Source organism: Lycium barbarum, chromosome 5 (assembly GCF_019175385.1).
Source record: "Lycium barbarum isolate Lr01 chromosome 5, ASM1917538v2, whole genome shotgun sequence".
NCBI lineage: Eukaryota > Viridiplantae > Streptophyta > Magnoliopsida > Solanales > Solanaceae > Lycium > Lycium barbarum.
Genome location: NC_083341.1, coordinates 108938161 through 108960667, shown reverse-complemented (window position 1 = coordinate 108960667; position 22507 = coordinate 108938161). Strand labels below are relative to the sequence as shown.

At 39.9% G+C, this 22507-nt stretch overlaps 1 protein-coding gene across 1 annotated transcript; it reads left to right on the top strand.

Moving 5' to 3' along the window:
- Positions 1-20917: 20917 nt before the first annotated feature.
- Positions 20918-21739, top strand: LOC132639614 (uncharacterized). Its single transcript, XM_060356055.1, has one exon. It carries the CDS (start codon positions 20918-20920, stop codon positions 21737-21739), a length of 822 nt encoding a protein of 273 aa, XP_060212038.1.
- The last annotated feature ends 768 nt before the right edge of the window (positions 21740-22507 follow it).

The following is a 22507-nucleotide window of genomic DNA, read 5'->3' as shown; positions in this document are numbered from 1 at the left end:
GGGATTTCTTGGCTTAGATGAACTTTGATAAGTTTCATACACTTGATTTTGTGGGTTTAATAAGGTTGATCATAGATTTCTCTTGATTTCATGTGGATGGAGAGTGGAGAGGATTCTAGAGGATTGTTGATGTCCCGACCAGATTCTACGGACCAACATACAGTCCATATAATTTATACTAACCGTATGTCTGGCCGTAGATCTGGTCCAGTGAAGACCCTCATTCTGGGCAAGACATACGGCTGGACATACGGTCCGTATGTTTTATACGGCCAGTATGTTTGGCCGTATAATGCCCAGTTCTCCGAAACTCGTTCTCGTCGACTCGTTTGATCTCCAATCCTTATGGAACCTTCTTGACACTTGATTAAAACCTCAATAAAAATCTAAGGGACATTATCACTCTTCTCCAAGACATCATTACGCCATCATTAACTCGTCGCTCATAATTTTTACCCGACACGCAACATATCCTTTGCTTTCCTTGACAACCTTCTTCTCTTATGTCAAATGTCTTTGAATCTCGATTAGGATCATCAAATGCTATTTCTTACTTATCAAAACATCGTATACGTCGTGCCCTTCGCTAGCCTATTCACTGTACGTTAATGGGAAATTTTCCGAGGTGTAACAGCGGTCTAATCAGCAGTAGGTAGCATAGAATAGAATTCTCTAACTTAGTTGCAGTTAACATACCCCGGCTCCTTGACCAGCGGACCTCGACCTATGCGATGTAGAAGCGGATAGAACTCTGGGGCCAGTTCCTCCACTCGGTCTATCATGAAGGCCCGCTTGTGGAGCAGGCCCTTAGTCTGCTGTTCCATGTAACGCCTCTTACAAGTATGGGACGCGAACCTAGCGTATGTGGGGGGAGCTTGTGGTTTTTGTCCTTGTTGTTATTATTCCGATTGTTGTTGTTGTAGGTTCTCCATAACAGAAAGAGGGAATTAACCTGAAAAGGGAAGACCGAGTTAGAATAATGTAGCACTAAGATTAATTGTGGTAGGTCATGCATGAAGTAGTTAAAAATCCTAAAATTTTGTTTCTGCCTCAAGCAGCTTGGCTACAGTGGTGGAATGACCGCTACAGCTAAGCCGCTATAGCGGCCAAAGGGCTGGTACAGCGGACAAGGCATTGCCATGGCGCTACCTCGTCACTATAGCAGGCTTGCTATAGTGAGCAGGGGCTAACTATAGTGGGTCCCTCCCAAACAAAAGGGACCACTCCCAGCTACCAACCACTGCCACAGCTGGACCGCTGTAGCGATGGAAGGTCCGCCGCAGCGGACCCATCTTCTCCAGTGCAAAAAGCCTCCCAAAACCAACTTTTAGGAAACCCAAATATTCACTATTGTTTCCCTATTTTTGTTAAAGATCAAGTGTTATAATGGCATGCATGACTTTTACAACCTATAACACCATATTTCAACTATAATGGGCACCAAAATTTTGAGCAAGAACGTCAAAATATTTCATCACTACAAACAACCCCTCTCCAACATAAACTATCCCGTTCTAAGCAGATCTTTAGTATAACGTGTTGCTAGAATAATACGAATGATGAAATAATACTTAATGACCCAAGAAACTTCCCACCCTAAGAAATCAAAACCCTTGTTCAAGGAAACCAAAATTTTTCCTAATATAGCAAGTTAAGCATGGAAATTTAAAAATAGAAGGCCATAATCAAGTTATAAGACAGTGAAAGAGAGCACATACCTTGAAATAATGAGAGATCTACAAGCCTTGCAAGAAAAGTGAACCTTGGGTTAGAAAGAGATTTTCCTCTTTTTCTCAGATTTGGGGTAGTATTATTAAAAATGGAAGCGAGTAGAGTGGTTATAAGGAGAGTGAGGAGCGAGATAATTGAATAGGAGGGATAAAATTCATGGGATGGGAGGAGTTTTCAGTTATGGGGGAATGAATGGGAAGTGGGAAGGGGTATACTAAATTCACCCCATATATTTTAAGCCTGGCTGATGACCGTTGCGGCGGTGGATCTACCATTACAACGATACCGCTATAGTGGTCATCTGACCACTGTAGAGGCCCGCGTTTTTCAAATTTTGTTCAAAATTTTCGATCCTTCCAACGACACCCCGAAATCCTACCTTCTATGGTTCAAGGTCCAGGTGTGTGACCATTCCCTCACCCTACGCCGTTCGGGGATAAATAGTGGTTTAATTGGTATCTGGTGTAATGACCCGTCCGGTCGTTATTAAATACTTCGCGAACCTATGCCCAATCTAGGTTTATGATCACAAATAGTAGCCCCGTGGGGTGTTTTAAGGATTAGTAGTGGGAAATATCAGTTTCGAAAAGAATTAAAAATTGTAGGCCCGGGGCAGGAGGAGGACCGATACATCGGCCAAGGGACCGCCACAGCGGTCCTGCTATAGTGGCGGACGAGGCGAGGCAGTGGATGCGTTTTTGGTTACTTAGTTATATTTCAGCCTCGTTTTCAATAAAAGACCCTCCAAGGCTGCTATTAGGTTTTCACAAGAAGAAAAACCCTGGACACCAAGAGAAGAGGCTTTTTCCAACATTCACCACATCCTTCCCTACAACTATCATTTCCCATGGATTTGGATAAAAGCTAGGAAGACGAGCAATTAATGGAAATTAAAATAGATGTTCGTCATTGAGGTAGATTATGGTTTATTTGAGTTAGCCTTTGATTAGTTAATCACACATACATTTAGAGTTGACGGGCGATTGCATGATTAGGTCTTCAGACATAGAGTTTGGATGGATATATTCGAAAACTTAACAAAAATTATGTGTAAATAGTAACTAGGTTAACTATGAGTATTTACTTGAGTATTGAGTGCTACTAACATTTAGGGGTGTGTGTTACAGAATGGGAATTGATTAATCATCATGGCTTGAAATGGGTATTGCGTTGTTTAGAATATGTATTCGTAGGAGTATTCGATTTTTGTTTTTATTTCTAAGTATACTGAAATATTCATATGATTGTCATACTTGCTAACAAGAGGTTTGTATTGGGAGTACTGAAGGAAATTGTGAGAGTGCTACACCTATCAAAGGCATGATCCGTGACTTGTTTCATTCATTGCATACATTGCATGCAGTTATGAGGAAATACATAGAGCAGGAAGTCTATGTATGTGTCAGTTGTGTTATCTAGTCATATGGCTGAGTTGGGTTGAATATGAGGTACTATCTGTCAGCCAATCATTGGCAGTAATGTAACAATGAGTAATTTATATGATGTGGATCCGCGTCCGAGGTTCTTTCCGGAGCGGAGAATTTATGGGTCGGGTCCGATGAGTATCAGGAACGAGTTGTACATGGACACCATGGGTCCCCTGCAGGTCTTGACTACTGAGGAATGACATCAGTTAGCATGTATGTACAGTGTGACTGGGCCCTTGCATCGCATCTGCATTGCATTACATTTCATACTGCTATGTCCTTACGTATGTGTACTGTCAGCCTGTTATATTGCATTGTGCATCTTTTATGATCTTGTTGAGGCTGTGTGAGGTGGTGATTATTATGAAGGTCAGTGTAAGAACGAATTATAAATGGTAAGTTTTTCCCATGGGTGCATCGTGTCATAGTAAGTGAATTGGATAGGAAATCTCTACAGCTAAAGGTTTGAGATTAGATGTTAAGGCAATCGAGGAGATGATACGTAATAAATTAGCTTAAGGGAAGGTGGAATGGGATTTTAAATGACTAGTTAGATGGCCGAAAGTTCCATGGGGATACGAGAAGTGAATAACTAGGAGTAGGAGGGTAAGTTCGTGACGATATAATAATTTATGTTGAGAGTCTTGAGAGTCGTTGACTTATCTACTTCTCTTATTTACTTTGTATTGTGTTATGTGAACTAATCTTAGTCTACCTATGATGCTTACCAGTACGTGTGGTGTACTGATACTACTCTTGCTATATCATTTTTGGGTGTAAGTATGTTACACATGTAAGGTGAAGTTTCTCCGTGTGGATTTACCAGGCATTCTCCTATAGCCTCTCTTGTCTCACTCCAGGCAGAGGCTAGGTCATTTTTTTTTTGTGTAATAGGAGCTCTTGTACCTGTCTAGACTAGATCCCGGGGTGTTTTCAGTTTTCTTGCATCTAAACCAGAGTCTGTATGAGCTTTACTTTTTAAAGATTGTGATCCTTAGGAAATTATTTATTATAAACTGGCTGTATATTAGTTTGGTTGGTAAGGGTTTGCGTACTAGGTTAGTAGTATGGTAGGTGCCCGCACGACCCGTAAGTTGGGGTCGTGACAGCATCCCTTCTGGAATTCCGCTTTCATTTCCATTTGAGGATACTTCAAGGTACAATCACAGGGATGATGAATGATGATGTACCGTAATCGTCTACGGATTCATATTTCTTTGATTGACAAATGAGCATGACAATTAGTGTGATAATCGCTTTACAGTTTATATATGGATTCTGATAATCCTAATAAATTTCTTTTGCTAGAAGTCACTAGCTTCTCACTATTTTCTCATGTTATGCCTTTTATTAAAATCTTATCTGGTTATTCCTTAAAATGATTTATGTCTTCGAAGTTTTGTTGCTACACTAATGCGAATAAGAATTGAAAACTAGAGAGCTATCCTTTGTAATACGAATAGCTTATATCTAGTTCATTACTTTTCATCACTTAATTTGAATAGGCAGTTGTAGAGAAAGCTGATACTTAGAAAAAGGTAGATCTATCATTTATGACCTGCTGAGACATGCATAAATTGGTTTTGCAAATAAGCTCATGCATATTTCCAAGCAGATGAAGCTGTCACGATCCAACCGGAGGGCCATGACGAGTACCCAATGCTAACCCACCAGGGCACCTCTTATCGTACATTCATATTTTCATCTAGGTGAGCCACATAGCTTAATCATACTTTCTGTCCATCATTCATACTAATCTCACTGGGCAACAATACATTTATATCATCATCAACAACTATGCCCATATCAATGTACATAAGCCAACGAGGCTAACAAAATGATATACAAAATATAAGCCGACAAGGCTAAATACATCTAACCATATACACATGTCTACGAGCCTCTAAGGAGAGTATGTCACATCATATAGGCGGGACAGGACCCCGCCATGCCCATAAGTATGTACATAAAAGAATAGTTACCAAAAGTTGTAGCTCCGAATGAAATGGAACTCCTCTACGTAGTCCCTGAATAATAAAGCTATGGATCAAGCCTGTCTCCCTAGCCACCTGCGGGCATGACGCAACATCCACAAACAAAAGGACGTCAGTACGAAGAATGTACTGAGTATGTAAAGCATAATCAACATCATTATAGAAGCATAAGAGACAACATAAGAAATAGCATAAGATGGGAGGTAGTAGAACCATCGTCATAAACACATACTTTCCTTTCATAGGGACCTTCCATTTCTAATGCGTGTTTGTGTACATACACGAGTACATATCCATACATCCAAAGCCGTATTCGTATCCATATTTATATACATTTTCATATCCATATTCATATTCATAATCGTATTCATATTCGTATTCATAGCATACCCGACCATGAAGGATTGGTGTTTCACATACCCGGCCATGGTAAGGCTCGGTGATTATACATACCTGGCCCTACCAAGGCTCAGGGTTATACGTACCCAACTGCAGTGGTGTGCGTGCAATACATACCATACCCGGCCATATAAGCTCGGTGTTACACAATAGTCATACATAGACACATATACATAAGAGCTCATAAGCATCTTTGTCATCATTACTATCATCTTTTAATTACATCTATCCTTAGAGGATCACCTATCATAGAAGGAATTTAGTAGAATCATAAACATAACGAGAATCATGGGCTTTAGTAGCTTCAAAGATAAAATCATTTGGAGGTCAATATAGACTCATGAAAGGATAGATATATAGCCAAGGAACCATGCCTTATTGAAATTAGGGTTGGCCTTACATACCTTTTTGTTTAGCTAGTCGATCACTTGAACTTTCTCCTTCAATGCTCACGTTTCTACCTTCATTAGAGTTAATACTAACATTAGATAGTCGATAGCTTAGCATACTTGACTAAAGCTAGAGAAAATTAGGAAGCATCTCCTTTGTTTATACAACTTTCTCCATATCATAAATCAATTCCCAAACATCTATAATAACATTCACAAATTCATAAGCAATAGTCTTTATTCTCCTACATTATCCATACTTCCCAATTCACTTCAAATCATCCATATCCATGGTCATAGCACACTATTACATTCATTTATATACAATGTCTATCCCATGTTCTTAATTTAATTTACAACATAATTATAATCACAACATGTCAAGAATTATAACTCATTCCAAACTACTACTCAAAATGCCACTATTCTCACATTCATGACTCATTTTCTATCTCCTTTTACAATCCAAATATTTCAACCTCTCAATACCTTAAACAACATGGAAATGCCATAAAACTTACCTTAGATGGTGTAGGAATGGACTTTAGGTGGAAACACTTCACTTGAGCCAAAACCCTAGTTCACCTCCAATGGGGTTTCTTGCCTTGGATGAACCCTAATGAGTTTCTTACACTTGATTCTCTTGGTTTGATGAAGTTGATCATCAATTTCCTTTGAATTCTTGTGGAAGAAGTGTGGAGAAATATTCTAGAGAGTTCTTGTGAGAAGGGGAGTGAAGATGAAATGAAATGAAATGAACTTGGGTCCCCTTTTTAATAACTCCCAATCTGTCCCGACTCAGTTCTACGGACCAACCTACGGTCCGTATAATTTATATGGACCGTATGTATGGGCGTAGATTTGGTCCAGAGAGGCTGCCATTCTGGGTAGAATATACGGCCTAACATACGGCCAATATATTTTATACGGCCAGTATGTTGGGCCGTATAATGCCCAGTTTTTCTGAACTCGTTCTAGTCGACTCGTTTGATCTCCAATCCTTATGGAACCTTCTTAACACTTGTTTAGCACCTCATTAACAATCTAAGGGATGTTATAACTATTCTCCAAAACATCATTAATTCGGTACTCATAAATCTCTTACATAACGTATACCTTGTCTTTCTTGGCAACCTTTCGTCTCTTACCTCAAATGTCTTTGAAATCTAAATTAGGGTAATCAAATGTTATTTCTTACTTATTGAAATATCGTATACTTCGTGCCCTTTGTTAGTCTATTCACTGTACATGAACGGAAATTTTTTTGAGGTGTAACATTCTTCCCCCCTTAAGAACATTCGTCCTCGAATGTTGAGCGCTCGGGATTTCTAGGAAAATTTTGCCAGAGTTTCCCCTGTAATAGGGCATTACCATCCTGTCACAACAGCCCATAATAACAATGCTTCACAGGGCCAGCACATCATAGCAATAAAGTTTGGCCACACACGACCCAAAAGTATGGAAAGAAAGCATACATACCTCATAATCCTGAGGTTTCATCTTGGATCTCTTCTGGGGGCTGAAATTAGTGCGGGTATCGGAGTTTCATGTCTTCTTCGGCTTCCCAAGTCATTTCCTCTCTGTTATTATTTTTCCATAGAACTTTAACTGAAGCTACCTCTTTGGTTCTGAGCTTTCGTACTTACCTATATTAAATTGGCAATGGGGATTTCTTCGTTAGATAATTGCTTAGTAACTTTAACATCATCTATTGGCACTATTGTAGACGGGTCTCCAATGCACTTACGAAGCATCGATACATGGAAAACTGGGTTAACTGACTCCAAATCAGGGGGTAGATCTAATTCATAAGCCACTTTGCCTACCTTGCGCACAATCTCATAAGGTCCAATGTATCGGGGACTAAGCTTCCCCTTTTTGCGAAATTTCATTACACCTTTCATTGGTGACACTTTTAAGAATACCCAATCTTTCACTTGGAACTCTAAGTCCCTTCGGACGGTTATCTGCATAGGACTTTTGACGACTTTGAGCTGCTAATAACCGATCTTGTATGAGCTTAACTTTCTCTATGGCTTGCTGGACAAAGTTTTGCCCTATCAATTTAGTCTCTCCTACTTCAAACCACCCAATTGGGGATCTACACTTTTGCCCATATAAATCCCCATACGGTGCTCTTTGGATGCTAGAATGATAACTATTGTAATAAGAAAATTCGATAATTGGTAAGTGATCATACTAATTACCTCCAAAATCCAACATACATGGCCGTAGCATATCCTCGAGAGTCTGAATGGTAAGCTCAGCTTGTCCATCAGTCTGCGAGTGAAATGCCGTGCTAAGACTCACCTGAGTCCCCAAACCTCTTCGAAGGATTTCAAAAAATTAGCTGTAAACTGAGTTCCTCTATCAGAGATAATAGATACTGGAACACCGTGAAGTCGCACTATCTCTTTAACATAAAGCTTTGCATAATCTTCTGCCACATATGTAGTTCTGACCGATAAGAAATAAGCTGACTTTGTGAGTCTATCCACAATCACCCATATATAATCATACTTACATTGAGAACGGGGTGAGCCTGTAATGAAGTTCATGTTAATTACTTCCCACTTCCAAGTTGGAGTTTCTATAGCCTGCAACAATCCGCCCGGCTTTTGGTGCTCGATCTTTACCTAATTGACAGTTAGGACATTGAGCTACAAATTTTGCTATATCTTTCTTCATCCCATTCCACCAATATATAGACTTAAGATCATGATACATTTTCGTTGCTCCGGGGTGGACAAAATAACAGGAGCAATGGGTTTCTCTCAATATTTGGTGGCGTAATCCTGCCACATCAGGAACACATAATCTGCCTCGGCATCGGAGAACTCTGTCTCCTGAGATCTCAAATAATGACTTCTCCTTCTGAGGGAGTGTATCTCTGTAATGAATTAGCATGCGATCTTCGTAGTCACTTCTTCACTTCCACTACTAGCGATGAGACTGCTGAATTCTGAATGGTAGCTCCCATGCTACCTGAGTCCACTACTCGAACTCCTAGGCTAGCTAATTGCTGGAGCTCACGAGCCATTTCTTTTTTCTCTAGCCGAACATCACACAAACTTCCCATAGATCTATGGCTAAGAGCATCAGCCACAACATTTGCCTTTCCGGGGTGATACAGGATATCAACATCATAGTCTTTTAGCAATTCCAACCACCGTCGTTGCCGTAAATTCAACTCTTTCTGCTTGAAGATATACTGAAGGCTCTTATGATCGGTATAAATATCAACGTGGACACCATACAAATAATGTCTCCACAGATTCAATGCATGAATCACCGCAGCCAATTCAAGGTCATGGATTGGATAATTTTTCTCATGTTTTCGTAATTGTCTTGAAACATACGCAATCACCTTACCATGTTGCATCAACACATAGGCTAGCCCGACGCCCGAAGCGTCACAATAAATAACATAACCTTCCATTCCCTCTGGAAGTGTCAGGGATGGGGTAGAAGTTAATCTATCCTATAGCTCTTGGAAACTACGTTCACAAGCATCTGTCCATTGAAACTTTGCTGATTTCTGGGTCAGCTTTGTGAGTGGTTCAAAAGTGGAAGAAAAGCGTTCTACAAATCTCCTGTAATAACATGCTAAGCCCAGAAAGCTACGAACTTCCGTAGGAGTTGTGGGCCTTAGCTATGTCTTCACGACCTCAATATTTTGGCTATCTACCCGAATACTATCTGCTGAAACAATGTGCCCCAAAAATGTCACTGAGTTCAACCAAAACTCACACTTAGAAAATTTGGCAAATAACTCTCTAGTTTGAAGAACTCTAAGGATAGTACGCAAATGATCCGCATGTTCTGCCTCGGACCTAGAATACACCAAGATATCATCGATGAATACAATGACAAATAAATCTAGGAACGGCTTGAACACATATTTATCAAATCCATAAATACTGACGGTGCATTAGTTAGCCCGAATGACATCAGCTGGAACTCAAAATGGTCATATCTTGTTCTGAAGGTTGTCTTAGGGATATCTTTCTCCCTAACTATCATTTGATGATACCCGGATCTCAAATCTATCTTTGAAAACCATTTGGCGCCTTGTAATTGATCAAATAAGTCATCAATCCTCGGAAGAGGGTATTTCTTCTTAATCGTCACCTTATTTAGTTGTCGATAGTCAATGTACATTCGCAAGGAGCCATCCTTCTTTAAAAGAAACAACATGGGTGCTCCCCACGGGGAAGAACTAGGCCTAATAAAGCCTTTCTCAAGCAAGTCCTTCAATTGCTCCTTTAACTCTTTCACCTCTGCGGGAGGCATTCTATAAGGTGGAATAGATATGGGCTTGGTGTCTGGCAACACATAAATAGCAAAATCAATCTCTCTTTCCGGAGGAAGGCCTGGAAGTTCATCTTGAAATACATCCGGAAATTCATTCACCACGGGAACAGACTGAAGAGTTGGCGGTTTAGCTTCCACATCTTGAACCTAAACTAGATGATAAATGCAACCTTTTGTGATCATTTTCCTTGACTTTAGATAGGAAATAAACCTACCTTTTGGTGACGCAGTATTTCCTTTCCATTCTAAAACTGGTTCTCCCAGAAACTAGAAACGAACCATTTTCATTCTACAATCAACATTGGCATAGCAAGAAGTCAACCAATCCATACCTATGATAACATCAAAGTCCACTATTTTTAACTCATGCAAGTATACCACAGTACGATGGTCACAAATCGCAACTACACAACTTCTATATACTCGGCTAGCTATTACCGATTTACCAACGGGTGTAGACACCTCAAAAGGTTTGATCAACTCCGATCTGACTCAAAACTGACTCGCAATATATGGAGTAACATATGACTATGTGGAGCCCGGATCTATCAAAGCATATACATCATGAGAAAATACTGATAATATACATGTGACAACATCAGGAAAAGACTTAAGATCTTGGCGTCCAGCCAAAGCATAAATACGGTGCTGAGGACCGCTAGGACTGGGACTCTCCCTCTGCTTCTACCATGGCCAACTGGTGCATATGAACCTGTCCCCATAGGCCGTATAGATGATGAAGCTTCGGCTACTGACCCTGAAGGCTGGGTCCTACCTCTACCACCAGCCGAGGGGCAATCACGCATAATATGGCCTGCCCGACCACATGCATAACAAACCTATGAACCAAATCAGTACTGGCCCCAATGTAACTTCCCACACTGGGAATATCGTGGCATGGGTGGCCTCACCTGACCCGAATCACCCCTGAACTGAGAACCGAAAAAACTCTGACTCGGCCTAGAATGAGTAGATCTATCAAATCTCTGGCCTGTAAACTGTGGAGGCACACTAGTCATAGAATGGCCTGAATGCCTAGAAAACTGTTGTCTATGTCCGCCTCTAAACTCACTCATCGGACTCGAAGATCTAGCCCTCTTGTTATACCCTCTATCATGGTCACGCTTACTGCTTTGTTGTTATTGGCTTTCCTCTAAATTTTGGGCATGGGCTTGAATGCGTGAAATATCCTTGTTGTCCTGAAGGGACGCAGTCAAGCACCTATCCATCAAATGTGACCTTAGGCCTCTCACAAATCGGTGCACGCTGACACCCATATCCGCTACCATGGCCAAAGCATACCTAGCCAAAGAATTGAAGCTGAGACTATACTCTAAAGCACTCATACTTCCTTGCCTCAAATTCAAGAACTTATTAGCTCTAGCTCGCCGAGCCTCTGGAGGCAGGTAATGTCGGAGGAAGGCATCTACAAATTGTTGCCATACCGGGGGAGGCACCTTGGCCCCCCGTGAAGCCATCCAAACTGTGTACCAATGAACCACAATATCCCTCAATCTATAGGATGCTAATTCCACCGATTTGATGTTCGAAGCATGTATTAGCCGAAGTGTCCTCAACATCCCGTCAATAAAATTCTGAAGGTCCTCATCCAGCTTTGATTCGAAGAATTCCAGAGGGTTCAAGCTAATAAAATCGTGGGCCCTGGCACTAACAGCCCTATCACCTTGCCCTGTACCTTGCCGCTAAGTCTGGGTGGCAACCAATTGAGTAAGAAAATGAATGGCCGCTTTTACATCTTGGCCTGAAGCATCCAGTGGAGGAGCTGGAGGTACTGGATCTGGGGCTGAGGCTCCCTCATGCTCCTCAGAAATAGGCACTGAATGAGAGGACTGAGATTGAGCCGCATTCTGGGACTCACTTTCCTCTACAACTATTGGCGGTGCTCTTTCAGCCCGTTTTCCTGCCACTGTCTTGCCCTTTTGGGCTGCTGTAGCCTTTCTCTTCACAGGTATCTCTGAAATACACAATACACAGTTAAGGAAAACATAAAAATCCTTATATTATGGCTCTATCGCATGATCTTATGAAGATAGAAGGTCATTCATTCCTAAAATGCCCGCAGCATCTTATTTATAAGTGTGGCGCGCAGCACACCCATAACCAAGACTCTACTAGACACGGCTCGTAGACACACCATAGGACAGAACTGCTCTGATACCACTTTTGTCACGACCCAACTGGAGGGCCATGACGGGTACCCGGTGCGAACCCACCTGGGCACCTCTTATCGTACATTCACATTTTCATCTAGGTGAGCCACATAGCTTAATCATACTTTCTATCCATCATTCGTACTAATCTCATTGGGCAATAATACATTTATATCATCATCAACAACTATGCCCATATCAATGTACATAAGCCGACGAGGCTAACAAAATGATATACAAAATATAAGCCGACAAGTCTAAATGCATATAACCATATACACATGTCTACGAGCCTCTAAGGAGAGTGTGCCACATCATATAGGTGGGACAGGACCCCGCCATGCCCATAAGTATGTACCCAAAAGAATAGATACCAAAAGCTGTAGCTCCGAATAAAATGGAGCTCCTCTACGTAGTCCCTAAGTAATAAAGCTATGGATCAAGCCTGTCTGCCTGGCCACCTGCGGGCATGACGCAGTGTCCACAAGCAAAAGGAAGTCAGTACGAAGAATGTACTGAGTATGTAAAGCATAATCAACATCATTATAGAAGCATAAGAGACAACATAAGAAATAGCATAAGATGGGAGGTAGTAGAACCATCATCATAAACACTTACTTTCCTTTTATAAGGACCTTCCATTTCTAATGCGTGTTTATGTACATACACGAGTACATATCCATACATCCATATCAATATCCGTATCCGTATTTATATACATTTTCATATTCATATTCATATTCGTAATCGTATTCATATTCGTATTCATAGCATACCCGACCATAAAGGATCGGTGTTTCACATACTCGGCCATGGCAAGGCTCGATGATTATACATACCTGGCCCTACCAAGGCTCAAGGTTATCCGTACCCAACTGCAGTGGTGTGCGCGCAACACATATCATACCCAGCCATATAAGCTCCGTGTTACATAATAGTCATACATAGACACATATACATAAGAGCTCATAAGCATCTTTGGCATAATTACTATCATCGTTTCATTACATCTATCCTTAGAGGATCACCCATTATATAAGGAATTTAGTAGAATCATAAACATAACGAGAATCATGGGCTTTAGTAGCTTTAAAGATAGAATCATTTGGAGGTCAATATAGACTCATGAAAGGGTAGATATATAGCCAAAGAACCATGCCTTACTGAAAGAAGGGTTGGCCTTACATACCTTTTTGTTTAGCTATTCTATCACTTGAACTTTCTCCTTCAATGCTCACGTTTCTACCTTCATTAGAGTTAATACTAACATTAGATAGTCGATAGCTTAGCATACTTGACTAAAGCTAGAGAAAATTAGGAAGCATCTCCTTTGTTTATACAACTTTCTCCATATCATAAATCAATTCCCAAACATCTATAATAACATTCACAACATCATAAACAATAGTCTTTATTCACCTACATTATCCATACTTCCCAATTCACTTCAAATCATCCATATCCATGGTCATAGCACACTATTACATTCACTCATATACAATGTCAATCCCATGTTCTTAATGTAATTTATAACATAATTATAATCACAAAATGTCAAGAATTATAACTCATTCCAAACTACTACTCAAAATGCCACTATTCTCACATTCATAACCCATTTTCTATCTCCTTTTACAATCCAAGTATTTCAACCTCTCAATACCTTAAACAACATGGAAAGACCATAAAACGTACCTTAGATGGTGTAGGAATGGAATTTAGGTGGAAACACTTCACTTGAGCCAAAACCCTAGTTCACCTCCAATGGGGTTTCTTGCCTTGGATGAACCCTAATGAGTTTCTTACACTTGATTCTCTTGGTTTGATGAAGTTGATCATCAATTTCCTTTGAATTCTTATGGAATAGGTGTTGAGACATATTCTAAAGAGTTCTTGTGAAAAGGGGAGTGAAGATGAAACGAACTTGGGTCTCCTTTTTAATAACTTCCAATCTGTCCCGACTCAGTTCTACGGACCAACATACGGTCCGTATAATTTATATGGACCATATGTCTGGACGTAGATTTGGTCCAGAGAGGCTGCCATTTTGGGCAGAATATATGGCCTAACATACGACCATTATATTTTATACGGCCAGTATGTTGGGCCGTATAATGCCCAGCTTTTCCGAACTCGTTCTCGTCTACTCGTTTGATCTCCAATCCTTATGGAACCTTCTTAACAGTTGTTTAGCACCTCATTAACAATCTAAGAGACGTTATAACTCTTCTCCAAAACATCATTAATTCGGTACTTGTAAATCTCTTCCAATAAATAGCGTATACCTTGCCTTTCTTGGCAACCTTTCTTCTCTTACCTCGAATGTCTTTGAAATCTCAATTAGGGTCATCAAATGCTATTTCTTACTTATTGAAATACCATATACTTCGTTCCCTTCGTTAGTCTATTCACTGTGCATCAACAGAAATTTTTTTGAGGTGTAACAGAAGCACAAGCTCATATCCAAAACCCATAAAATGGGTTTAAAATATACAAAAGTTGGGTTAGGTTCAGACGTGTATCTAGGATCTTAAGGTTCCCATTTCCACATTATTTTAGACTTCGACTTGATCTTTTTGAGTTGTGGTTAGAATTTTTCATCGTTAGATTTACGTAGACAAAGCGATTGTCACACTATTTGTCACGTCCTAAAACCCACCTGTTACACCTCGTAGTTTGGTAAGTTAAGATTCGTTAGGTGTTAGCTGTGTAATTGTGGATACTGGAGTACCTTCTAGGATATATGAGATTATGCGCGCCTACCTTATGATTATGAGAGTTTAAGTTTGTATAATAAGCTATGGAAGGATTGGAGGACAAGTGATTTAAGGAAATTAAGTTTGTTGGAACTTTGGAGAAAGTATGAAGGGCAATTTTGGCCCAACTTGGAGGAAGAATACCTTTTAGTGTATGTGAAATTTTGAAGCAAGGTAAAAGCCTAAATTGAAGTTCATGAAGTCTAGTTTCCAACGCACCAAACCGTGCATCAACCCGACATCGGAGTCAAACATTATGAGAATTTTAAGATGGGCTGTCAGAGCAGGGAATTAACCCTGCACGAACGCGCCAGAAGGTGGCACAAAAGCACAGAGGAGGACCCAACAACTCAACGCGAATGCGCTAGAAGGCAGTGCGATCGCGCTGACCGAATTTTAAGTCAGTCCAGGCAGATTCTGGAACTCTATATAAGGGGAGCTTACCCCCCTTTCATCATCCAAACACACCAGAAAATCCTCCAATTATTCTGGAAATTTCCCCAACCTTCATACATCAAATTTTAGCCCGAATTAAGAATAATCTTCAAATCCAGGTTTAGACAGCGTATAGTTGTGGTTATAATATCGTTTTGTGGTGAATTTTGGCTGGAATTTCAGGTGGAAAGTGAAGATATTGTGGTTCTAGTGGACGTAAGGTATGAATCTTCCTTTATTGATGTTGATTTAGGCGTATTTACAAAGGTAGAACTATTAAATGATCGTATACCAAATTTGTTGGTTGAGAAAATTGAATAAACATCCTGTGAGATGTTTTATGGAGTACTTTGGTATTGATGATGTTGTTATTAGCGTTGGTGTTTTTGTTGTTGTTGGTTATTGGATTGTGATTTTGGGCTAGGAATATAAATAGGGGAGATACTGCCCGAATTTCGGCAGATTCTAAAGAAGTCTAATTTAAAGACTTGAGATAGGCATTTGTCAATAAGCCTAACAGTAGTGTGATTTCTCTTGAATGTAGATTTACGAGCTCGAGAGAATAAACGGAAATATTTGATTGATCACAATTCTATATATTCCATTTACTATAGAAGTTCCTAGGGAATTCATTAGAGGAATGTTTCCGATAAATAATAGAAGATCGAAAAGGTATGTTAAGGTTGTTCCTTCTTTTCTTAGCATGATTCCATATATGGTAGGAGCGTAAAGAACCTTATGACTTGAGATTTACCAAAGTAGAGCTTGTCATATTGTTGTCTATTCTGAGTGCTACGTTATTCTTTCTGAGGGGCCATATCCCCTCCCTCTGTACTTGAGTTATAGAAAGACAGAAGAGACATGTTACACTATCAATATTTTTTTTCCAGCATACGCATGATATATTGCATGACATGTATGTTTTTCTTTAGCCTAGCCACTTGGTTAGTGAGACATTTTTATTTTGCCTGGCCTACGGGTCAGTGAGACATATTGCCTGGCCACTTGGCCAGTGAGATTTAACAGTTGCCTGGCCACTTGGTCAGTGAGATATATAATAGTATTATATTGCATTTCATATGAGACAGGTTAGGTGAGATATTCAGAGCATTCTTTGGCCTCCAGATTGTATCATTTCCAGATTAGTTTCAGTTATCGTTGCCTTACATACTCGGTACATTATTTCGTATTGACGTCCCTTTTGCCGGGGGCGCTACATTCATGCCTACAGGTACAGATCGATATATTGATTGACCTCCCCAATAGGCAGGATCGGACCTCAGCTGATTGGTGAGCTCCCTTCTGTTCGGAGTTGCTAGGTTTTTTGGAGTTTTCCTTTTAATTCCAGATTGTATGGTACAGTCACACATCTCCGTAGAGGCTTGTAGACGAGTCCTGTAAATAGTATGTCAGTGCGATAGTCTCGTCGGCTTGTATATGTCTGTTGGATGCTGTTGGTTTTGTATGCTTAAAGCAGCCTCCTCGGCTTGCTCATGTATATATATATTGGGTGTGCGCCCAGTTTAGATGAAATAGTCAGTATTTTTATATATCTCCAGATTAGTCATTATCAGTTTAAGTTGGGGTTCACTCCCCAGAGTTTCAGAGTTAGAGTGGTTTGCCCGGGCCATGTTTGGCTTCGGGTGTCATTCACGTCACTCCGGGACTGGGCGTGACACCACCCTAGACATGACCGGCATCTGAAGTCATGAACAACATCAGAAGAACCTAAAAGATGCAATAACAATACTTGAACCCGCCAGGTTCAATATTCGCCTCCAGCTGTTAATAAAATAAATGTAAACAAATCATGAATGTATGAATTAAATCAGCGGAAGTCTTTATTAATCAAATACTTAGTTAAACGTAATAATGTGCCCGAGAGTTAATCAATAACTCCACAACTACCCACAAGAATGTATACTATGGAGCTTCTAAGATAAAGGAATAATAGTTTGATTCATCGAGACGCAGCCCGAAAAACTAATATAATGAATAAAACAATAAATAGGGTGTCCCACGAATGAACGTGTGCGCTCACTAAATCAGTAGCAACAGCATGTCCTTCCTAAACGCCCAGAGTATCAAGAACCTGTTCTTCTACGTTACCTAACATACCATCAAAAACACCAATGGTATGCCTGAGTACTTCATACGCAGTGAGAGCCTCGGGGAGAATAAGTAGTAAGAAAATAGAGTACAATTATACATAAATAAATCAGTCCTGAAAATCATGTGAAACCCATGTAAGAACAGTTATTCAGTAGTTGTATCTCAATAAGAATTATCAAAACCGATTATAAGGCCTCTTGTCAAGGTACAACTTCAAATATGCCTTTCAATTGATCATTATTAACAACAACAACTCCATGAGAAAATAAGAGTATCACACATGCCAATACAGGCCCAAGAATCAAGCACATCGAAGGGATGACCGTAGAAGTTCCCTTGTCATAGCGCACCACACCGGAACATGTACTTCTCGGTGTCTATCCTTCCTCTCGAATAGCTAGGCATAATCACACCCCAGGTAGCGAACCCGGAAGTGGCCACTCTTCCTCCCGAATGGCTAGGCATTATCACACTAGGATCCATAGTGGCTACCCTTCCTCCCGAGTAGCTAGGCCAAACGCAACAACAAAGTTAATAGCATAGAAGCTGATTCCCAATTTGTCTCATAGTAGTTACACCATCAATTAACATTAAAGTTCATTATGTCATTACGAAAATCCATAGTTTCATAGATAATCTTGAAGATGCTTCTACTTCTTTCAACAAGATTCCATTGTCATAGGTCCTTTTTAAAACATACATGCCAACAATTAACCCTCATTAATGACCATCTCTTATAGAAGAAAACGGGTATGATTTTATGTACATGCATAGAGGATAATACAATCAAGGTTTAGTGTGGGCTTGCCGCCTCACGCACACCAATCATAATCAAAACATGAATTAGGGTTTTGTATGAAAACTTCACCTTTTTATTCAATAAAGAACCTTTGAGAAGAAGACATGCATCCATAATAAGGTTTTTAAAAGAGAGACATGTTTTTTAAAAAGCTCTCTTCTCTCTCCTCAAAATTCATGCAAACCCTAATACTACAATTCCTAACCTAGCCGTAATATGGCCAGTCCGGCCACTGGTCAGTCGTCGTTGGCAGCTGACCAGCCTCTCCCTCTAACCTCCTCCATCATTTTCCCACCCTTACCTCAATCCAATATACTACCTTCTTCTTCATCTCAACCAAACCCTAATTCTTCAAACCCTAACGTAAACTTTTTTACATACCCTAACTCTTCAAAAAGCTTTGCCAATACATTAACGGGTAGAGAGGAAATCTGTGCATCATTGAAGCAGCAATGTGAACCTATCCCTAGTAATAATCTAACGTATGTTGATGGTATTCCAATGGTGAAGTGGACTGAGGCTGAAATCAAAAGAATGGAGATATTGGAAGACCTTCAACATGCAGTAATTGGCAAATTTTCCCATGGGTGGCCGGAGCTGGAAGAGCTTCGTAATATTATACCATCACAATGTGGATTAAAAGGTGACTGTAAGGTTGGATTATTTAGGCCAAGACATGTTTTGATCAGATGTTCATTGATGGAAGATTTTATTAATCTTACATCTAGAGGAGCATATTATTTGAAGGCCAAAAATGGTGTTACCTATCAGATTAGGCCTCTTATTTATGATTCTAAGTTCAAAGTGAATGAAGAAACATCTCAGGCAATGGCGTGGATCTCTTTTCCAAACTTATTACCTACTTTTTTTGTCAAAGAATCATTGTTTACCATGGCTTCTGCTGTTGGAAAGCCTTTACAGTTGGATTTGGCAACCATAAACAAGACTCGACCTAGCTGTGCTCGAGTTAAAGTCCAAGTTGATCTTCTTGCTGAATTACCTCAGTTTCTGATGTTGGAAATAGAAAATGAGGATACAAAGGACATCAGGAAGATGAAAGTCAAAATTAAATATGATTTCCTTCCAAAATACTGCACTGAATGCAAGATTCAAGGCCACTCTAGAGATGAGTGTAGAATCCTTCATCCTGAATTGAAGAAAACATCAGATGTTGAGGGTACAGGCTCAGATAAAGGGGTGAAGGATACAGGAAATCAACAGGCACAAGCTGTTAAGGATAAAGGCAAGCAGGAGGCACGTAGATGGCATAATGGCAGAAATTATTATATGAAGTATGTCCCAAAAACTACTACTTCTGATAAGGGGAATGAAAGCACAATTGATCATGGTGCTGCAAAGAAAGATGATGCTTCAGAAGTACAGGTGATGGTGGAAAACAAGTTTGATGTACTAAACACTGTGCAGGAAGGAGAGATACCAAGTACAAGTACATCCAAAGATGAGGAGGAGACTTCTAATGTAAATGACAACAAGGATGATCAAAGTCACCAGGTGGAGACAAGGTTGAATAATACAGATATCATTCAACCAGATGTTCAGGAAGGTATGCCAGGCACTTTTCAGGAAAAAGAAACTCATAGCTCCTTGGCTGACGAGGTGGAGGAAAGGCAATATGATGATGGAATACAAAGTAATGTTGTGGGAGACTCTAGTAAAAGCGACAGTGTGGAAGAATCAATTCATGGTGGCATCAATGAAGCAGAAAAGGAATTCAATACAGGAGAAAACCAATAAGAAGATGGAGAACATGGTAAAACTGATGGACAAACAGGCACCAATACTGCAGAACAAGGAACAGTAGATAATCCAGACAAAGAGGAGGTGCAAAAACAAAATGATCATCAAGAACATGATGAGCATGTGGATGTTCAGGATACAAGATTAGATGCAGTAAAAGAGCTTTCAGGGGGTTGTCCCTCAGTGATAACTCATAATCCTGAGTAAAGAGAAGAAAAAGTGCAGGAATATGTGCAATCCATAGAGGCAACAATATTGGCTCAAGAGCAGGTGTATGTGGAGCAAGATGCAGATCCACCAGATCATTCTTCTTCAGAAAAGGCAATGGTGATTTCACAGACTGATCATCAGGTGACATTTTGTATAAAGTCTTCTCCAGTCAAAGAATTACATGACCTGATCTCTCATAATATAGATGGTTGGGAAGGAGAGGAGGATGTCAGAGATCTCCACAGAGAAGACAAACAGGAGAATATTAAGAAAAATAAGGAAAACATTCTTAAGCAGGCAGATATATCTCCTAATAGCAAGTCTAACAATAAGGGTCAGAAGAAAGGCAAGAAGAATGCTATTGACAAGCAAATTCCACTCAGGGTGGTACCAAAGAGGAATGCTACTAAATCTAATGTTAAATGATGTTGAACTCATTCATTTGGAACATTAGGTCAGTGAAGACACAAAAAGCCTTTCATAGGGTTCAAATGTTAAACAGACATCACAAATTCTTTGTGATTGCTCTCATGGAGCCTTTTCAACAGGTCAGGACAATAAACCAGTATATAAGAAGATTGGGCATGTGTTTAGCCAATGCTAACTGTAATGGTAAAATCTGGTATTTTGTGGCTGGTAATATAGTTGTAGAAGTTCTGATGGACTCCCCTCAACAAATTACTTTGAAGCTGTTTTTACAAGATCTGAATCAGTATCTTATTAGTACTTTAGTATATGTTAAATGTAGTGCTTCTGAAAGAATAGAGTTATGGGAGGATATCTATCATCTCTCCAATATCTTATCTTGTTCCTGGTTAGTAGGAGGAGATTTCAATGTGGTTTTGAATGATGAAGAGAAGATATGGGGCAATCCTTTTCAACCTCTGGATATAGAAGACTTTGCTTTTTGCATAAACTCCTGTGAGCTTGAAGAGGTAAATTTTAAGGGTAGTCCCTTCACCTGGTGGAATGGTAGAGCAGATGCAACATGTATTTTTGAGAGATTAGATAGGATGTTGGTGAATTCATTGCTTCTGGACAACTTTGGACACATAGAAGTGGAACATCTAGCAAGAACTGGTTTAGATCATGCTCCACTTATGTGTACCTATGGGGATAAGCATCAAAAGCTGGTCAAACCTTTTAAATTTCTATCTTTCTGGATAGAACACGCATCTTTCCTAGATACAGTCAGGCACAACTGGTTCAGATCATGCTCCACTTATGTGTACCTATGGGGATAAGCATCAAAAGTTGGTCACGCATGATGATCCTTTCATAAACTTCAAAAGCAAGATGAAAAAGCTAAAATGAGGGTTATGCAAATGGAGTAGGGAAGTGTTTGGAGATATATTCAAGAAGTTGATCATAAGGGAGGAAATAGTGAGGTTAAAGGAACAATTGTTTGAACAAAACCCAAGCCAAGTAAATAGAGTGGTTTTGCAGAAAGCTTTGGCTGAGACTAAGAGATATTTGCATTATGAAGAGGAGTACTGGAGACAAAAATCAGGTATGGATTGGTTTCTAGATGGAGACAAAAATACTAGATTTTTCCATAATTTAGTAAAGGGAAGAAGGAAGAAATTGCAGATCAAAAGAATTCAAAACTCAGATGGTTCATGGATTGAGGATGAAGATCAAATGGCAGATGAGGCTGTGCATTTTTACTCAGCAATTTTCACAAGAAGAGTTAATTGGAGATGAAAATTTGTTGTCACTCATTCCTGTTTTGATTGACCAAAACAGAAATGATCTTCTTTGTCAAATGCCTTGTGTTGATGAAGTCAAAAAGGCTGTGTTCAACCTTAGAGGAGCAAGTGCTAGTGGACCTGATGGCTTTCCTGGAGTGTTCTACCAGACATGTTGGGAAATTATTGGCTTGGATGTATACAAGATGGTGGTGGCTTTCTTTCAAGGTCATACACTTCCAAAATCAGTCACTCACACAAATCTTGTGTTACTACCAAAGAAGGAGTTGATTCAAAGTTACTCAGACCTAAGACCTATAAGTT